This window comes from Phalacrocorax aristotelis, chromosome 2, assembly GCF_949628215.1.
Source record: "Phalacrocorax aristotelis chromosome 2, bGulAri2.1, whole genome shotgun sequence".
In the NCBI taxonomy this organism is placed as follows: Eukaryota; Metazoa; Chordata; class Aves; order Suliformes; family Phalacrocoracidae; genus Phalacrocorax; species Phalacrocorax aristotelis.
Genome location: NC_134277.1, coordinates 23,252,178 through 23,272,180, shown reverse-complemented (window position 1 = coordinate 23,272,180; position 20,003 = coordinate 23,252,178). Strand labels below are relative to the sequence as shown.

Genomic DNA, 20,003 nt, shown 5'->3' with positions numbered 1-20,003 from the left:
TTAGAATAGTATAATACAAGGGACATAAACAGGGATTTTTTTTCTGGTGCTTTTTACAAATAGTCGTCTTGGCACAAATATTCATTTTTATTATGGTTCTTGGATGGGAGAAAGTACAATTAGGTTATGAAAACTTGCTATTGGCAGTTATTTTCTGTGTTATTTGTTGCTGTGTTAAGTTTGGCAGCTCTGTTACTTGGTGCAACTGTGAAAAAATGTGTAACGCTTACCAGGTCTAATTGAATGCGTGTATAGTGTGCTTCCATCAAGTCTGTGTACCAGTTAACACACCTTAAAAAGGGTACAGGGTGTAATGCGTTGGATGTGTCCCTCACACAGAATCATCAATTAATCTATTACCGAATCTTGGGTTTCTCCTCTCTTTACAAAGAGTGAAGGGAGGTGAATGTGAATGGGGAATGGTATCAACTGCAAATTTCTTACTGTTGGTGAGTCCTGGAGCTCTAGGTAGTTCTGAGAGCAGTCCTGGCGGGAATGAAGGTGGAAGACCTCTACCACCACCCTGACTTGCTGCTGTGGAGGGGCATCAATGACCCAAGTACAGACAGTGAAGGGGGGATATTCATTGGGGAAGTTAGGAGACATCGCCGTCAGGGATGTAGAAGTTGCATTATATATTCCTCCACACAGTCCTGTGTAAAACAGTAGTAAATGCATCATAGAATGAAAACCTTTCCAACTGGAAAAAATATTTATTGGGCAAAACTACACTGAGCAATATAGTTTTGTATTTACCTGTGACTCTCTAGAAGAAAAAAAATGTAAAACACATGCTTATGCTGTGTCAATGTACAACATAAAACTAAAATAAATTATTGTTCCCTATAATATCAGCATATTTGTTAAGTCTGTAAGCGTTCCTCTTTTGCGCTCCAGACTGACAGCCACCCCGCAACTAGTCAAGACCAAAGAGAATTGCACTGGGGTCTAGCAGTACTGCTTTTATCTTGCTTAGAGATGCTGCACTAAGGACTGTCTTTGCCCTTTCTTGAGCCCTATGTCTACAACAAATTTTGATGATTTATTATTTAAATATCAATTTCCACAAAAGAGTCACAACAATATGTGTGGATACATATATATGTATACTTACGATCCACTGTAGTGTAGGTAGCATTGAAACCCTCCCTTTCCACAGAATTGTCTGTGATAAATTTCACAGTCAAGGAATTACGTGTAGAAGTAAAAGGAGCTGGCACTGTAGATCCGCAGAATGTGCCAACTAAATTGGCATTTTCATTATCTCCATCAAAAACCTGAAAGAAGAAAAGTATATAAGCCACAAATAGTTTAGGCACAGCAAACAAATAAATAGAAATAAAATTCTCTGACCCCTCCTGACATTACAATTTCTTTTACTTGAAACACAGTAGGTGCTTTTGTGCTTTAACAGGATGTTCTTAATTGCTATAATTATTCACGGCCATATTAACTAATTCTGTTGGACAGTGTAAATCTCATTATGGAACATTCTGGTCCCATCTCAGCAAACCTATTAAAAATTTATTCTATTTTATTTTGGCATTCTGATTCCTATTTTATAGGTAATCTCAAAGCGCTTTTCAATGAGAAAGGTTATTTTATTCATGAAAATGTGGGATTCTTTCCTAGTTTCATTGAGCATCTCTAGTGCTCAGCAATATCTGTAATACTCCTTGGTGGATCTTGTTTAGCAGCATTCTGCTATCCTACGTTTTATATGCTCATCTCCAAGAAAATAGCTTTCACAGATAAGCACTGAGCATCAACACTTATTTATTCAAAATTTTATAAATTAAAGTCCTTTCATGAAATTGTGTATGATAATGAATCTGCAAGCTTAGTTTCAAAGTGCTTGAGTTTTGTTTTGTTTCTATTCTGTGAAAGAAATACTCATTTATATAGCCATTCTAAGACTAGAAGCTTGTCCCCATAACAATGTTAAAACTCTTATTGGTTTCCAAAAAGGCAAGATGTCATCTGAAGTAGTAGTCTAATCCAACAAAAAAATTGTAATTATATTAAGCAGTTTAATTTCTTCTTAAGACTATTTTCTATTGATTAAGTTTTAGCCTCATGGAGAGGATAATGGATTGTATCTCACTGGTATTTTCTTGTTAAAATACGCATTTATCTTACTTTGACATAATCATATCGGCAAGCCTGAGCAGACTGTGCTTCAAGCGCGAATGAAGTGAAGGTGAGGTTGATCAGTTTGTTCACAGGTGCAGTTATGGTCCATACACAGTCCAGATTTTTCTCATATCTTCTGAACGCACTGGAGACTGGCGAGCCAAAGCCATCATCTGAATCTGTCAAGTAACCACCACAGCCATTCTGAGGTCCTGTTGAAGAAGCAGAAGCTTTCTAAAAGCAATTCCTGGCATTTATTTAATCTTCAGATCTTTAATGTCAAGCCGGCAGCTTTTTCTGTGCTACAGAATTTTACTGATCTGTCTCACAAGGACTATCTGAATGATTAAAAGGCTTTCAACACAAACAGCGTTAAATAGATATGAATCACAATTAGATTTGGTAGAGTGAATTAAGAAAGGCTTATGTCTTCTATTGAATATAAAATCAGTATCCACTTTGAAAATGAAGCAACAGATTTTTTAAAAGGGCCTGTAAGAAGACAGAGGACAAAAATTAGATAGAAGAATAGTGGTTAGGCAGCCTTTTAATGTAATTCTTACCTGCTAGTGGGAGTATTTGGACAGTAGGGGGCACTGGACTGTTGACTTTGAAAATTAAATTGCTTATTTTGGCAATATGACCTCGTTCTGCCGGGATCGAATTTGGCAGCCTGACACTGGGACCCAGACTCATATCCAGGAATCTAGCTAAAAGAGACTTGCTTCTGGAAGCAATTTTCGTAGTGGGAACGTACAACCCCTCTGCAAAGCAGGCTGCTTTTCATTTGAATCCCACATACAGAGCTAAGTCCCTTACTGTAGTTACTTGCTGGGAAAATTTAAACCCTATAATATTTTCAGTCACACTGAAAGAAACTACTTTTGGAGAAAATAAATTATTAGAAGATCAGAACCCTTTTATTGTGTTTAAGTACAAAAAGGCAAAAAATACAGGCTATCTGAAGGGATGTCTTTTTTATTTTTTTTACTTCTCTTGGGTTTTTTTTATATAGTTTGATTTCCAGAGGTTGGACTGGGCTAGTAAATCTGATCAATTTTTTAACTTTATGCTTCCTTCCCACATCTCTATGGGGTTTCCTGGCCACTTATTTAATTCAGGAATTAAAATAAAGTGTCATTCATACTCTTGCTTTTGAATCTGAGAGAGTTTTTGTAAACGGCACAGAGCAAAGCGGTAACTGCAAGCAACCTGCTGTCTCCCACAGCGAATCCTTTCAGGAGAATTAGATAATAAAAGAAGCTACAGCTGTGGCTAAGCAACATGAGCAGAATTTCATAATTTCATATGCGTGTGTAAAATATGCCTGTCTGGCTGACACGCAGTGACTTAACCTTCACACACAGGTATATTACCAGTCATATAAAACTGCGCCCTACTTGTGCTACAGTGTTACAAAGGATCACTCTGGTGAAAAATCAGCATCCAAGTATCAGGATTGCATCAGTAACCCAGGGTTGGAGACAGCCCTGTCTTGCAAGACTGTAATGGTTAAACCCGAGTGACTAAGGCTAAATGTCATCCTGCTGTACTAACCAAAGCCGGAAAAACCCCACCCTGAAAATAAGTTTGCTTAAAACCAAAATCTTAATAACATGAGATTTAAGCTTTTGCTATATCCAAAAATGAACTGAAAGAAGAAACGTATTACAAAGAGAGAAAGTTAGGGATCAATAAACTCTGGTCCAGTTTTGTGGGCTGTTAATGAAGTCAGAAACTTGGAAAAGTGTTAGCGTTCATTCCAATGCCACTGCAGAAGCTGCGAACAACAGCGGGGGAAATGTGAGCAATAAATCATGTTCTCACAAATAGTCTCGAAATGAGGAAAATGTCAGACAGGAGGGTGCCTGGGCCCTAAGTGGGCAGTTTTGCTATATTTTTCTCTGGGTTCACCCTTCTGCATGATTTTTTCAGCCCCCCTGAAACAACTTGTTGGAGCCACTTGCTGATAAACATTTTGGGCACCATCTAGTAAACATAACATTAAGCATATAATCATTAGGCGTAGATCATAGTCTGACTATCCAGCCCTGCAACATTGAATCTGTAGTGATATATGAGTCAGACACCTCAGAAATCTCCCCTTCACCCTTTTCAGGGTTAGAGTTGCAGAGATGCCAGTCAGACTGTTGCAACAGATAGCAGGGAATTGCCACAGAGCCACGCAACAGGAAAGCTCTCAGTGCTGTTGGATTTTCTTTTTTTTTTGGCTATCAAACAACTGGACCTTTGGAGTGGTGCACTTCACTGCTTGCTCTGCAGCTATAAAGGCAGCTCAGATGACAAAAAATAGATGTGGGTAACTTGTGTATGTACAGCACATAAAATGGACCCAACAGAAAAAAAAACAGGCCAAATCCTCTTTATCAGAAAATTAATTCTAGCTAGCATAGCCAGTAATAGTGTCTAAAGGGAGGAAAAATAAGTAAAAGTATGATTTACAGTTAATAAAGATGAGGTTTCATCATTAGCTTTCACAATGCTTAGCCTGGTCAGCCGGGATTGAGTCAAATGCTTACAGGACAGTACGTTATAAATAACAGCTAGACTGGAAGCCAACCAGATATCACGTAGCCCTGCATCAAGCCAAATAAAGAGAAGCCCTTGTCGAAAAAGCTGTCTATCTTGGTGCTTTTCAGTATTATTCAACCTTACATCTGATTGCAACCACTAAAAGTTACAGAATAGTGAAGCTGTGTAGATCTAGGGAACACCCACAAGTAAATGAAGAACCAGCTGCTTAACAGGAGGGAACTCATGCTGAAAGAAACACTAATGCACTGCACTTTACCCAGGACACAACTCATAATTTTAAAAATCAGCACCACTTCTGAACAGAAAGCCAAATAGTAGCCATCCAGCCTTCCCGTGAGCACTGATGGAATGATATTTATCGTTGGCTAACACAGTCAGAAATAATTGTAGCTAAAATTTAGGCCAAATGTGGGTCTAAAAAGCCTGTTAATTTCTAGAATAGCCTCCTAGATATTAAAAAATAAACTTGATAAAAATAATGGGAAATACAACTTACAGAACAATCTGTGTGTGAGCAGATGGATTGACTACATGGCTTACTGTGTTGTTTCAGTCTCTGGTTTCTTATTTAAAATTAAAAAATCATAAGGTCATCATAAATCAGATTGCAATCCTGTCCTCCTCATAAACAGCTTGCCTGAGAACACAAATTATCAGAAGAACTAGGGCACACACTGTCATCACTAATTGCTTTTGGTGAGAAGCATTAATGAAACTAAAAGGCTGAAGGACCATTCAGAGAAGAAGGAATTGAAGGTTCCCTATGGCAAATAGAAATAATTACAGTAGAGAGCAAGCACATGTTTCTTTGTTAATAGTTACGTCCTCTAGATATGGAACAAAGATGAAGATGAATCTTTAAAGCTGCCTGCCTTTGAAGCACAGCCGGGGGAAAGGTTCATTTATACAGGTGGGGATGCTATGAAAGGAAGCCTGCTGAATAGTTTTTAATCTGTCAGAAACAGCTAAACCAATGACACCTCAAAACACAACAAACTGATTTTGCTGTCCTTTCCTTCTCACTTAAATGAGCACCAGAAATGTTTACGAGAAGGCAGCAAAGTTCAAATAACTGTTCTAGTTCTGCTTGAACAGTAATAAGATCCTCTCCCAGATATCTGAATCACATTAGGTATCACCTAGAAGCATCCCTGGGTACTCTAGGCTTCTCTCTGATCTGAACTAAAAATCAGAATAAGCAAAGATTAACTCTGCCAAGACTAATGCTTCTTTCCTGACAGGTCTTACTTCCAGTGCGGAGGAGTGGCTGGACTAATTGTGGCTGTAATAATTATCTGATAGCTTGTTTAGATCATGGCTTCAAACAGTAAGGCTTGGGAGGACATAGGGCTGGAAAGAGGAATAGTACTGTCGTACTTTGTCTCATGGCTGGTACTGAACATTGGTAAACCTTCACAAGCTGAGCTGTAGCGGTCAGTTCCTGTGTTTGGCAATGGCTGTACAGACATCGTGACTTTGCGTGGCAGCAGGCAACAGTGCTCACCCCGACAACAGTGCCTGCAACATTTCAGGAGGACATTTCTGAAAGCACATGACATTTTAGTCCTCAGCTTAGCCTTTACACAGAAAGGGTTTTTGACTGTTTTGATGGCCCGGCAATGGTTCCAGCAGTGACATTTAGGACTGTAAAGCCCCAGTCTCCTGCTTTAGCGGGAGTTCACAAATGCAGTCAGATGAAGTTCATATTCTTAACTTTTTAGACTATTGGCTGATCCCAAATATAACAGTCCAGACATGCTCTGTGCCAAGCCTGCCCTGGTTCTGCAAAGCTGTAATGTATGTTCCATCCTATCCATCTCCTTGATGCTTGTCTGAGAGACCAGAGGCAGACATGCAGTCTGGCCTCACTCTAACACTTTCTCATACTGCACTAGGGTCCTGTTGGCATCACAGCTGCCCAGGCCTTTGCAGGTCTCTCTTGAGATGTGAATCAGAAATGTCTCTTCAGCCTTTGTCTGAATGCACCAGAGTGCAGATTTTCAGCTGAAGCAGTCATTGGCTTTAGTGAAGCTAAGACGATTCATACCAGCAGAGTTTGCCCACAGTTGTGTGAAGTGCCTTTAATCTGAATATCCCATCGGCTTTTAACTGTTTAGTCACCTACAATGTTATGCTTAATCACTGTTTCTGAAAACTATTTTTCACCTCATTTTTTCAGATCAGTCAGACATGTCTTATTTACAAGTCTACCTCTCTTCTTGTCTGTCCAGTTTGAATAAGCAAAGCACATCTATTTATTTTGCTTTGGGAGAAGAAATATCACAGACATTAAATAACTGACATTTCTGAGAGGCATTTGTAGACTATCCCTTAGCTTAACTGTTGTATTCTTTTCAGAGACATTGAAAAGATGTATTTCAACACCACAAGTGCTTTCTAAATTTAGTCAGATTTCAAGCTGATGCATATTTTTATATTTGATCCCCAAAATACATTTAGAAACAGTCCAGGAATTGTGACTTATGAACATATATTCTGAGCTTGTTATGGATGTTCTTATTTTCAGGGACAATAATAAGATCAAAAAAAGATATTATTAGCCACTACTTATTAATTATTTTAATAGGTTAAGCTGATCATAGTTAAGCCATGACAATGTAATGAATCTGAAATGTATAATATTAATGTGTTATATATCTGGTAAAAAATTGTGTGAATCAAAAGCCAAAATAAATTTTTCAAGAAGGCTTGTGAGTTTCAAGCAAATTGCATCTCAGCTAGACTCCACAGCACCAGGCTCTAAGTCTGGGTTGGGTATCCTGAGATACACCTTTGGAAACCTGTCCTAATGGGCTGTGAAATCTTTACTAGGCACTGCTGCTTTTCCAAAGACATGAGAAAATGCAACAGCATTCACATACCATAGTCAAGGACATGTTCTTCTAAGATTTTGTTGTTGGAGCGATAAAAATTTGCAGGGAACCTGAGATTCAGCTGTGCTGAGTCCTTTCCCACCTAATAGGCCATAGCTGATGATGTCAGTACAGGTGCCTGGTGCCACCTACAGCAGATGCTAACGTTATTTACATAAATCAGTGCAATGAATTACTGCTGATGGTGTAAGAATTTAGAAATTACTCACAAAAGAACACCTAATCCTGACCTATGCAAAAGAATAACCAAACCAATATTTTACACCTTATATTGCCCATTCAGAAGTGGGGTTTTTTTCCAGCAATTCTGGACAATCAAAAAATCTCTGCAGCAACTGTGCATGCTGAGCACTGCTGAAAATCTGCACCTAGAAACTGAATATGGAGTAAGCCAAGCTTTCAGTTTGCAGAGCAGAACTGGACTTAGAACTATATCAAGCAAATATTTTGTTTTTAAAATGAAGTAACATAAAAGTGCTGTGAAAATTCTACTGGATCAGTTTTTTTTAAAGTACATTTTAATTTCATTAAGCGAGAGGATAACAGTAAATCCATTAGTGATAGACAGTGTATTGTATTTCAAACAGGAAACAAGTAATTCAATACACAGCTAATAGAATAAGGGAAGACGGATACCTCTGGGTGATTTATCAGGTAAGTTACAGATCATTTTGTCAGGAAGAAAAGCATAGAGATTATAATCTATTTCTATGATATGCATACTACACTATTTATGTAAATTACCTATTAATGCATTTTTCTGGTATATCAGAGAAGATTCCTTTTCCCAACTGTGTTTCTTCTAAACTCTACTCACTTATGATTTTTTTCCCCTATGTAAAATCATTAATATTCATTCAGTAGAAATGCTCATTTGACTAAAAGGACAGAGGCATCCCTGAGGGAAAAACTGGGCAAACTGAGGACAATGCAGAGGACGGGGTGTTTAAGGACTTCACATTCTAACAGTCTAATGGTTGCCAAAGGTTTTGGAGGAATTTCTTCTGCCTTAGAGCCTACATCACTAATTTTCTCATTGTTGCCACCCTATTCTTCTTTCCTGTCTATATCCATCTGGTTTTCCTCATCTTGTGTTAAATCATAGACTCTTTGTGACAGCAGATTGTTGCTTTATTCTGCCTGTGCAGTGCCTAGTGCAGTGGAATCACGGCCCATGAGCTCGTAAGCCCCAAGGAAATGCAAACAAAGGACAACATTAGTATTAATACAGTACAACATACTGCTCTTTCACAAAGTATAAATGTGAATTTCTCCTGCATGGTCCCAAGAGACAGTGTAAAAAAGGGGAGGAGAAAGAGCTGGCTGCAGCTTGAAGTTGAGCAGGATTTAGGGCTGTAGAGAGAAAACAGGCAGTCCTTCTGCCCTCTTCCATCCCACTTTCCCCACTGTCCCAACTCTGTTTCGGTTTTGCCTCTATTGTATGAAGAAAGCTCAGGAACAGCTTTCCCACTTGACCCACTTATCTAAATATGTGTAACACTTTGCTGCTTGTAAATTCATTTGGATTCCTCAGACAGACCCCATGAGCAAACCTGCCTTTCAGAAAACCCCCTAGACCCTTCCCTGATGATTTAGAATGTGATATACGTGGCAATATATGTTTAGAATGTGACACTCTTGAGGGCAGAGAGGCCCTGCAGAGAGATCCAGACCAATTAGAGAGCTGGGCAATCACCAACCGTATGAGGTTGAACAAGGGCAAGTGCCGGATTTTGCACCTTGGGCACAGCAACCCTGGATGTTCATACAGACTGGGGAATGAGAGGCCGGAGAGCAGCTCTGCAGAGAGGGACCTGGGGTTTCTGGTCGACGGCAAGTTGAACATGAGCCAACAGTGTGCCCTGGCAGCCAAGAGGGCCAACCGTGCCCTGGGGTGCATCAAGCCCTGCATTGCAGCCGGCCGAGGGAGGGGATTGTCCCGCTCTGCTCTGCGCTGGTGCGGCCTCACCTCGAGTGCTGGGTGCAGTTTTGGGCATCACAGTGCATTAAGGATACAAAGCTACTAGAGAGTGTCCAGAGGAGGGCCACGAAGTTGGTGAAGGGTTAGAGGGGAAACGGTATAAGGAGCGGCTAAAGTCACTTGGTTTGTTCAGCCTAGAGAAGAGGAGGCTGAGGGCAGGCCTCATCACAGTCTGGAGCTTCCTTACAAGGGGAGGAAGAAGGAGGGGCAGGTGCTGGTCTCTTCTCTCTGGTGACCAATGACAGGACCCAAGGGAATGGCAGGAAGATGTGCCAGGGGAGTGTGGAGCACTCGAACAGGCACCAAGCCTGATGATATTCAAGAAGCTCTTGGGACAATGCCCTCAGAGACGTGGTGTGAATTTTGGGGTTGTCCTGTGCAGGGACAGGAGTTGGACTCGATGATCCTTGTGGGTCCCTTCCAACTCAGGACATTCTATGATTCTATGATATTTTTCATTACTGAGACAATGGGGCTATGTAAGTGAGCACAAAAAGCTGCAAAGTGAAAATAATGTGTTGTTAATAAGGTCACAGCTACATCTCCTGACAGGGGTTGCTGACTCTTTAAAAATAAGAAAAAAACCCAACCCTTTTATGTCTTCTCAGCCTTTGTATCATAAGCCTCAGAGGGATCACAAATTGGCATGAGAGGGTTACCCCACTGCTGGATGGGAATAGGCAGAAGCTCCATTTATCACAAAAGCATGTGATAAATGCTATCACAGCAGGGATGGCAGAGGTATGTGCAGGCTCTGTCCCTGCCAGCCAGGGTCAGCTGAAAAACTCAGGTCTCCTCTTAGAGCTGGAGAGATAATGAGGAGATCTTTGGTGGAGTCACAAGCTCAGTACATGCAGACATCATTCTTTGGGGAGAGATCTTAGCTTTCCTTCCTTCACAGAGACATCTCGTGTAACCAAATAACTTAAGCTGCTATTGATTTATCTCTTCTCATCCTTTTATTGATTGCCTAGAGGAGCACACACTCGCTGTTGAAAGGAGGTATAGTTCTCATTTTACAGTCTGAAAATAACGGCAGAAAAAAGGTCAGTGGTGACTAAGGTAAGAGGATTCTTTCTTTGCACAAATCTAACATGTGGAGCAGGCTGGGATCCTCCAGTCAGCCCAGTTCACCAGCTCAGCTTGAGAGCATGTCCAATGAATCAAAAAATGAGGTCAATAAGTGTCCAAACTTAGCAGCAGAGACAGTGAAACTAGAAACCCTCTGAACTGCACCAACAAGGGCCATATGCTCCCCTGCCTCAAATGCAGCATAACACAGAGTCGATTATGACAAAGAATGCTGCTTGTGAAATGTGCACTTGATATTATATTGCAGAGCGTATGGAATAACATGCTAAAGGAAAAGACATTTGACAGAAAGGGAGAGATATTGCTGTACTGTCAAATCCATACCATTTCATACTTTCTGTTAGTCTCCTTTTTGTGACTAGTGGGGGGCACCTTAAATATTCTAGTGGGTGCAGGATCAGTGATGTAATAAAATTGTTTTAATTAAAACAGAACATGTTTTTCTACAGAAATTTTAAGGTTTAACTCTTTGAATGCCTGGTTTCTGTCAGTCTTGCTAGGCTTCTGTGAGTTTCCTACTTCATCTTCTCTCTTCCCTCCCACCATAATGTTTTTCACATAGACTCCCTACTAATAAAATTCACAAGAGAGAAAGAATGCATAACTCTGGATTTTGGTAGTACCCCTGAGAGAAGCCTGGTCAGGAAAGAAATTGGAAAAGCCTATGAGGAAAGGAAATAGTTTAGTTTGCTAAAAATGAGCATACTGTTTCTGCTCGCTTCTTTCCAATACATAATCAGGGTCACTCACAACATTAAACAGAGAGCAATAATTATATTATCCAGTTGTGCTTCTCTAGGGTAACTACAGAATAATGCACTCATTTTCATCCAACAGAGAAAAAGGCTTCTTGTTTCTCTACAGATACCATCTTCCTTATCCAAGAGATTTATCATTATTAATTGTCATCTGATTGCATTTATACTCTTAAAAAACCACATGGGGTTTATCTTTTGACAGACGTGAGGGAGCTTCTCTAAAGGAACATTTTAAATAGCAGGCTTTTAGATCTTTATGGTTTTATTCTCTTTCATTTGAAGCAGAATCTCAGACCTCATAGTACAAAGATGTGTCACAGTTTTTCCTGGCTCTATTTTTCAGACAAGTCAAACTGGGAACATTTATAGGACTGTGACTCATGTTTTCCTTTTATAATGTACTTTTCTACCTTTTGGCCATTCTGTACTAACATGGGACTGTCAGGATCCTTCCTAATGGCTGTGTTGTTTAGTCCTGTGGCTTGTTTCCCACAGTGGAGAGAGATGACCTACCATTAAGTAGTTTGCCACCATGGGCTTTTTGTCACACAACCCACATCTCCGCATGGCCATCTTTTCCAACTTGCAATTCCACTGCTCCTGAATAACCCCTGCAACATCACAACCTCCATTTCCTTGGGAGCCTGCAGAAATATCCCTCCAAAAATTAGCCTAATAGATGCCAAATTTTATTCATAAAAGGCTTCTCCTCACTCTAGGAAACAATCAGGCTTGGTACTGACTCAAAGAGCCTGGCCTGTGTTCTGTTGTGTGCTTAAGCAGAATCTCTGGCAAGTTGAGCAAATAAATCTAAAGTCAGTGGCTAAAAGTTGACTATACGCCAACAGGAAGAGCGAGAACTTGGGGAGTTCCTGATGATCTCACCCTGGAAACACAAACCCAGGCTGGGGGTGGAACTCTGACAATTGATACCTAAGAGTTTAAAGACAGCAACACATGAAGCAACATTATGTTACTTGAAATAACGGTCCACAAGAGTGGTCTTAAAAGATTCTCATAGTAATTACATACAGTGCAGTGAAGAAAGAGTTAATAATAGTAATGACGTATGGGAATATTTTTCTTGGCAAAGCCTGTAGAACCAGTTATTTTCCTTATCTGTAAATACTTTCTCAGACTGTATCAAATGAGAAAGTTGCTGGCAAGGGATTGGGAGGGGATTCAATGACTCAGCAGAAGACTATGTTTGTTCTGCTACAAAGGCCTTTCATTCTGACCTGTCTGAGTGCCAGCTTTGTAAACTGGACAATTACTTCTTTCTAGATCACAAAAACATTGAGTTAATTACACAGGAAACTAGTAGCGATGACATGCAAACAATTTACATGTAAAATCATTTGTTGCTTATCATCCCTGAACAATTCAGATGTTATTAGAAGGTAAAAAATTCCTTTTACATCTTGATCTTAAAAATAGACTACTGGGCTTAAACTTTTTTTTAAGGCAATAATTACGCTTGCCCATGATTATTGTGTCCATCAAAACATTTAACATCCAGTGCCTTCTCACAATGGTCCCCATTTACTTATGGCCAGCTAACCAGACTGATCCCCAAAATCAGTAGAGATTAGCACAGTCGTGCCTGGGGGGGAACCCCAACCTTAACTGAACTTAACACTTTCGTTTTTAAAAAGATGTGAGGTGAACTGCAAGAAAATGGAAATTGAGGATAGATGGAAAGGAGGCATCTTTAGAACAGCATCAACCTTTGTCGATGGAAGAATGAGAGTTCACAGGTATTGCCAGATTTCCTCCAAAAGAGAGGCCTTTGGGTGCTGCTAAGCCTTCAATCACCCAAGAACTCTCTATGCCTTCAGAGAGGCAGGAAATGGTTAGCAAAGAATAAAAGGAATCGGGTCAGAACCACGGGTGGAATGCAGGGATCCCATAAGCCTAGAATTTAGCTTAGTTCACTCAATTTTTACAAAATCAGAAACATTCTTCTGCTCCTAGCACCCTTAGTGAGTGAGACCATAACTGCTCCTCACCAATGGAAATTACTTACCAGCAGATTCTTGGGGTTGAGTCTGATAATACTCTTACCTAATGTCTCCCTGAAAGATGCTTTCCATCCTCTGTCTGCACCAAAGAAATCAGTGTTAAACACCAGGAACAAGCTATTACTGGAGCTCTTAATATTTGGAGGCAGTTCTGAGCCGCAGAATTTCCCAAGGAGAGGAGCGTGGGTGTCTAAGCCATCATACACAGCCACGTAATCTTTGTAGCAGGAAGGAGATATTTCAAGCTGGAAGCTGTTGAACCTGTAAAATACACTTGGAGCTTTAGGTATCACATTTTCATTTCTATTCCTGTGTTATGTTTGGTTTTAGTGCTTGAGGACATGTCCAAGTAGTAGCAATAGCCAAAGCCATACACAGATGCCACAAAACATTTCTCTTCAGGAACAAGCAAGTAGAACTATTAACTGCATGGCAAAACACTCCAGCCAAACAGCCTCCAAGAAATAGTGACCCTCACCCACTGGGCCTCTTGCAAGGCAAGCTGTCAGCACACCTCAGCTTTCTGTGAAGCAGCAGATCTCCCTTGTGCAAAAATACCCTCTCTCAGTTCTGCAAATTGCTCAGCTTGCAATTTCCTTGGGCATGTAAGAGGCGTATAAAATGCAAGCTCAGAGTGCAGCCCAGCTAGGTCTTCCACTTACTTGGGAAATGTTAATTCACAATCAGCATATATATGACAGAAGAATGTAGCTATCTTTGAATATCTCAGTGGCAAGTTTCTGTGGCAGCCATATCCCTCTTTTAGGCAGAACTGCACACACTCAGAAGTATACTCTTTCTGGGTGGGTATTATTACTCGGTCTGTAAAGTGAGTACCAGCATTCTAAAAGAATTTTTTTTTTCTTATATCAATGTATAGGAGTCTTATAACTCCTCAAAGGCTGATAGAATTTAACTAAAAGCATGAGCCGCATGTTTACAATTTCTTAGCCCTCTTGCTAACCAAAGTGGGAAGTTACAGTTGTGGTGATGTTTTGCACATAACAAGTTACAGAGAAAGATATAAGGGATCCTGAAGTTGATAAAGGGGGCTTCAGTAGCCATTTCTCATTTTAGTTCAGCTTTCCCCTTGGAAAAGGAAAGATAGAGAGAAAATTGTCAATAATAGCTGTCTAATTGGAATCAGAGACCTCCCTGCCCCCCGATGACAAGCTGAACTTGGATTACTTACTTGAGGGCTACTATTTTGCCATTTCCAACTGTGATGTAGTACGAGCAGTTCATGTTGTTGTGATAATCAAGAACTGAATGGGCTGGACTGCTGATAACACCAGCAGAGCCATTGAAAATGCCACCGCAAGCTGTAGAGGAAACAGAAGAAAAAGAGTGATTACTGCCTGAATACCAACTTGGTCCTGATTCTCATATTTCTTGCAGGAGCTCGTGTTAGCCCTCTTTAGCCATAAGGAAAGAAAAGCCCTTGATAAATTCAGAGCAGTCTTCACTGTCATGCCTAGAATTGTTAAATGCAGAAACGTCTATCAAGTTGTGCTCTGCAGTGGAAGACTAGAGTCAGTGTTGAAGTAACAGGTTGTAACTAGTCCATACCAAATGGCAATGACTCCATGTTTGTGCAGTAAAAGATTGAGCCTGATTTCAAGTATGCTGCAGCAGGACCAGGGATCAGCAGGATGGGGAGGGTTCCCTGTGCAGCAGGGTGTCAGGTGTATCTGAAGAAGCCCTGTACCCATTCTAGCTTGCCAAGAGAAACCTGACTAATATGTAGGCAAAGAAATTCCCTCATCCAATCCTGGCCCCATGGAAGCCTCTGAAAGTTTGGCACTGACACAAAAGCAGCCACAACTGCATGCGTAGCCCTGCCCCTGACTTTTCTGGAATAACTGTACACAGACTCTCATCACCCCTCAACCTCCTCTCATGGCTGGGGTATTACTGTAGCATTTGTTCTCTGCAGAAAGGCAGAGAGGAGTCCCAACATGTCACTAACTCTGGGGACTGTTCCTTACCTTGCCTTCTGCTGGGACTTGCCAGCAGTGCGGGGTGGCTGAGATGGAGGACTGCATACTTGCTCTCTGGCTGAGAAGCAAGTTAAACTGCAGCTGTGAAGTAAAGCACTGCCTGGCTTCTCAGGGTTTCACACCATGGATGCTGATGAGGCCAGGATGTGGCTAATGTTTGTTCCCAGCTTCAGTGCTTGAGGGAACAAAAACTATTATAAAACCAACTCTAATCTCCATTGTTAGCTCCAGCCTTTATTTTATAATCTTAACTTGGCAAAAACTTTTCCCTGCGTCCTGTGGATAAATAGCTTAAAGCCACACACAGCTTTTCATGTTCTAAAGGACATGCCATTGCCCAAGCCATGACCTTAACAAAGGCAGTCCCATACAGGGTGCCGCTGGATACAGAGCCCCTGGCTCCTCAGCCATGCTCAGACTGGCAGCCTGGAGCACTGGCAGATAAAGGACAGGAGCCAGGAGGATAAAGAATCAACATTATTCTACACTAGGAGGGAGAAGCCTTTTTCTTTTTTTTTCGGCAAACAATACAACTAGAGGGAAGAGGAATGTTAATTGCTAGAATCTGCTTTGTATACAACAAGCTAATAAGGCTGCAGTCATGTTTCTTAAATGTCAGAAGTCACAATTCAAATAGCAGCAACTGACTTGAGTGAGTTATGAAGGTCTTTTCCATGAGTAACTGCACATTGTCATTTCTCAGTGCCCTCTGTCTTATCTGTATAGGGCCTTTCATTTTATATAAAGAACTTAGCCTTATGCTTTTTGCTGTGGCTTTGAACATGAGGAATGCATTAAGGGAAATACCAAAGTTAAGAACTTTTCTCTGGAGTTAGAAACTTAAATAGCTTTCAAAAATTGAAGTACTGTCTCTACAAGTTAAACCTAGAAAATATTAAAATTGGTTTTGAAATTAAAATTAACCTTTTGGGATATTTATATTCATGCAGATGTAAATTCTAAACTCAGTTGGAAACTTCTTTTTCTAATACATATCTCCTTTTTAAAACAAAAGAGATCTCATGTGAATTACAAAAAGTTTTGATTAAAATATTTATTAAAAAATAAAAATATATCTAGATCCCAATTTTTATTTACATTAATACCTAGCACTGCAAGAGGGTCATCAAATGGAGGCATGTAGCTGAGTTCTTTTAAAGATCCTGCTCTGGTTTCCATGAGGTATAACGTAGTTTAGGTATAACAGATTCAGACCATTCTCCTGTATGTGATAAAACCTTTTAAATAAGCTCAGTTAAAAAAACTGGTGATGATTATCCTTAAACATTGTGAAAAAACCCATGACAACAACAACAAAAAAAACCATGACAACAACAACAAAAAAACCCTGCCAAAATGGGTTGCATTTCTTTTCTACAGAAAATAAAAAGTGTTTTAGTTCCTGACGTGGTCCCATGTAGTGTCATGAAATGAGAACTGTGAGATATCACATCAGTCAGTGACAACACACACCAAACAGTCCCATGTCCTGGTCATGAGGGCTCTTTTGGGCAAGTGCAGAGGGAATATGAACCATCTACATCCATCCAGGGCATTCCCAAAATGAGATACTACATTTCCTACACTGAGCTGTTACCCAATAGGAGTATTTCCACCACCTAAAGCACAGGACAGTGGCTACTCACCAATTGCTCTGTATCTTGCCTGGAATCCAAAGCCTGCAATGTGGGAGTCAGTGTAGAAGTTGAGCAGCATAGGTCCAAAGATGCTGACTGGGGCAGGGATCTCATTACCACAGAGCGTGATGAGAGGATGCGGGGTAACCCTGGTCCCACTGTAGATGCTTACTCCATCATAAAGACAAATTCTGCTCAAGAGTGCTGGGGCTGCATGGAGACAGAAGTGTTAGCAGCACATTTTCCATGTGATTTACTGAGCTGCAAGTATATAGACTTCACACGGGATAAGAATTACATTTTATATTACTTTCCATTCCAGGATCTCAGATATTATTTTCTTGCTGAGGAAGCAAATGTCGATTTTTAACATGCAGAAAAACTGAGGCAGAAAAAGGCAAAGAGACCTTGTCTATAAGACATTGGACTGGTCTCATTCAACACATCTTACAGTCCAGAAAAGGCTCCAGACCCCTTGAGCTCTTGGGAGTTCATAGTTGAGTGAATGCCATCTACGAGATGAGAGGACATGACAAAAGCATGGACCTCCTCTGCAGATCAAAGCAATTCACCTTGTGTTACAGGCAACCAACTACCTGGTATTTCTTTCCCCTAATGTAGAAGTCAGCACTCAGTGCATGTAATTTTAAATCATTAAGGGAGAGAGTTTGGGAAAATGAAAAAAATCTATACACTAATGTGTTTTAGAGCTGACTTCTTTCTCTCTGAATTCCCTCAAAGTTTGGAGTACCAAAATCCAGATTCTTCAGCTTGACTCAGAAAACAAAAAAAAATTTAATTTAATTTTGCAGTTCACCAGTGAAATTCTGTAAGTGTGGCAGGCAGTGGAGATTTGTAGATGACTGAGCAAAAAAAGAAACAATGACTTTCAGGAGCAAACTACTTTAGGGGTAAATTGGTACAGATAGTAGGGTGAGTGAAAAGCGGCCCATTCAGAAGCACTAAGAAACACAGAAACGGGGAAGATAGCATTCTATATTTTTTTCCAATTGGTTTGCAGTTTCTCATTTGAGGTTAGTTTTCTGGAGGATTGATCCCTACCTTCCTGACTTTCTAGCCACCTCACCATTTGCAACCAGATTTGACTGAGATGAGAGATCTCAAATGAATTAAGTTCATATAAGTTTCATGAAGGTCAGTGGCTGTGTTAGAGTGCCAGAGGAATGTCCCCAAAGAAGGACAAGCTGTGCTTTCAGCATAAGGGCTGTGAGTTTGGGCAGAGCTCCACTGAGCGCCCTGGGAGCTCAGAGCCAGCTGGGAGCCACGGGCACAAGGAGAAGTTAGTGGTATCCAGGGTGGTACCACCAAGGGATATATAGTTGCAGCTAGAGAGGTTGGGTATCATCTGAGAGCAAGAAGGGAACCACGTGGGTTATGCAAGGAAACTGGATTAATGCTGCCAGTGAAAAACACAGTGCACATCTACCGAAAACCAAGCTTCATTAGTTGTTAGGCATATAGAACAACTTGGTGTTTTCTCTGTCTGTTTCTTCATTATTTACAAGCATAATGGAAGCTGGGGTACCACATGTTTATTGAGGTTATAATGTTTAGCAATCTATTAGCAGCAATGGGGCAGTTACTTAAATTGCAAAGAATTAATCGGGAATTATCTAAATTTAACAGGAGAGCATTGCAGAGGAGTGATTCCTGCAGATTGTCCAGTCAAAACAAGCTGCTTCCCAGTGTTGTAGCAAAACAGGATGACAAATAGGAATGGAGTGATAATTCTGTTTCACAAGAACAAGAGAGTCTTTCCAGCAGCCAGATATATTTTAGAACCTCTCTGAAGTTTTACATTAAAAATTCTTTCTCTCTCAATTAAGACAATGTATTCTAACATGTTTTACAATTATGCGATGGGAAAATATGGTACTAGTCTCACTCTAATAAGAATAACTAAGCTGAAAACGAGCAGGCACATCAGATAACTGATTACACTGTTAATTATAAAATAATTAAAAATGTTCTGCATGTCCTACTCTATTATGAGAATACTTGATAATGTGATACAATTAAAAAACATTATCAGTTTTAAAATACAAAGAAATGAAAAAAAAAAAATAGACAAGTGCAGTTTCAGAATGGAAAAGATTTGAGAAAGCAAATCAGGTCCCTTTCTGGAAACACTTTGAAGAAAGGCCTGAAGTGAAGTGGATTTCTCTGCAAAGCAAACATCCACAATACCCATCACAAGCTGTTTTGAACAGCTGCACTGGAAAGAACAAGATGGTTGACATAGGATTGTGAGCAAAAGGCTTAATTTCTAGTTTTGAAACCTCATTGTTTGGGCCAATATAATTTATGACTCACAAATCCTGTCAGCACAGATGATTGTTTGATCTCTATCTTGTAACTCATCACTTGTTTACACTTTTCCTTAACCTCTCACCATACTAAAAAGCATTATTTGGTAAATAAACCCCAGCCTCAGGTTCCTCTATCCTATCTCCTCCTGTCATACTTCCAGCATCTACACATACTCAGTACATAATCAGCAATTCTTCTTTGTGGTTCATTTCCTCTAATTCTGTCATCTTTGATCTTTTCTAGACCAATTTCTGTCCCTTGCCCTACAATTAAACAGCTTTCATGAGTCTCCAGAGATCTTTTCTTAGCCAGATGTCAGACCCACATCCTCTTTGAGCTGACAAGCACTTTCTGCATAACTAGCCCTGTTTTTCTTCATAAAACTTGTCTACTAAGAGCTTTTGCTCATCCTTCTGGTATTACTGTATTCTCCCTTCTGATTCACCCATGAGGATTCAATGAGACATCTCTCCTGCCTTTCTCTCTTTATCTCCACATTAACTCTGTGTAATCTCATTTGCAAAGACAGATGCAACTACCATCTCAATGCTGATGACCCCATAAGTCTACTTCCCTCCTCCAGGCCTCTTTCTGTTCAGA

At 40.3% G+C, this 20,003-nt stretch overlaps 1 protein-coding gene across 1 annotated transcript in view; it reads right to left on the bottom strand.

Moving 5' to 3' along the window:
* The window catches only part of CUBN (cubilin), a 156,338-nt gene that overhangs the window by 7,199 nt on the left and 129,136 nt on the right, over window positions 1-20,003 (bottom strand). The window contains exons 57-62 of the mRNA XM_075082729.1: window positions 17,082-17,282; window positions 14,628-14,757; window positions 13,479-13,696; window positions 2,140-2,345; window positions 1,115-1,277; window positions 445-653 (exon numbers count right to left, since the gene is read on the bottom strand). Of these exons, the coding sequence (XP_074938830.1) occupies window positions 445-653; window positions 1,115-1,277; window positions 2,140-2,345; window positions 13,479-13,696; window positions 14,628-14,757; window positions 17,082-17,282 (1,127 nt within the window). The remainder of the gene's footprint in view (window positions 1-444; window positions 654-1,114; window positions 1,278-2,139; window positions 2,346-13,478; window positions 13,697-14,627; window positions 14,758-17,081; window positions 17,283-20,003) is intronic.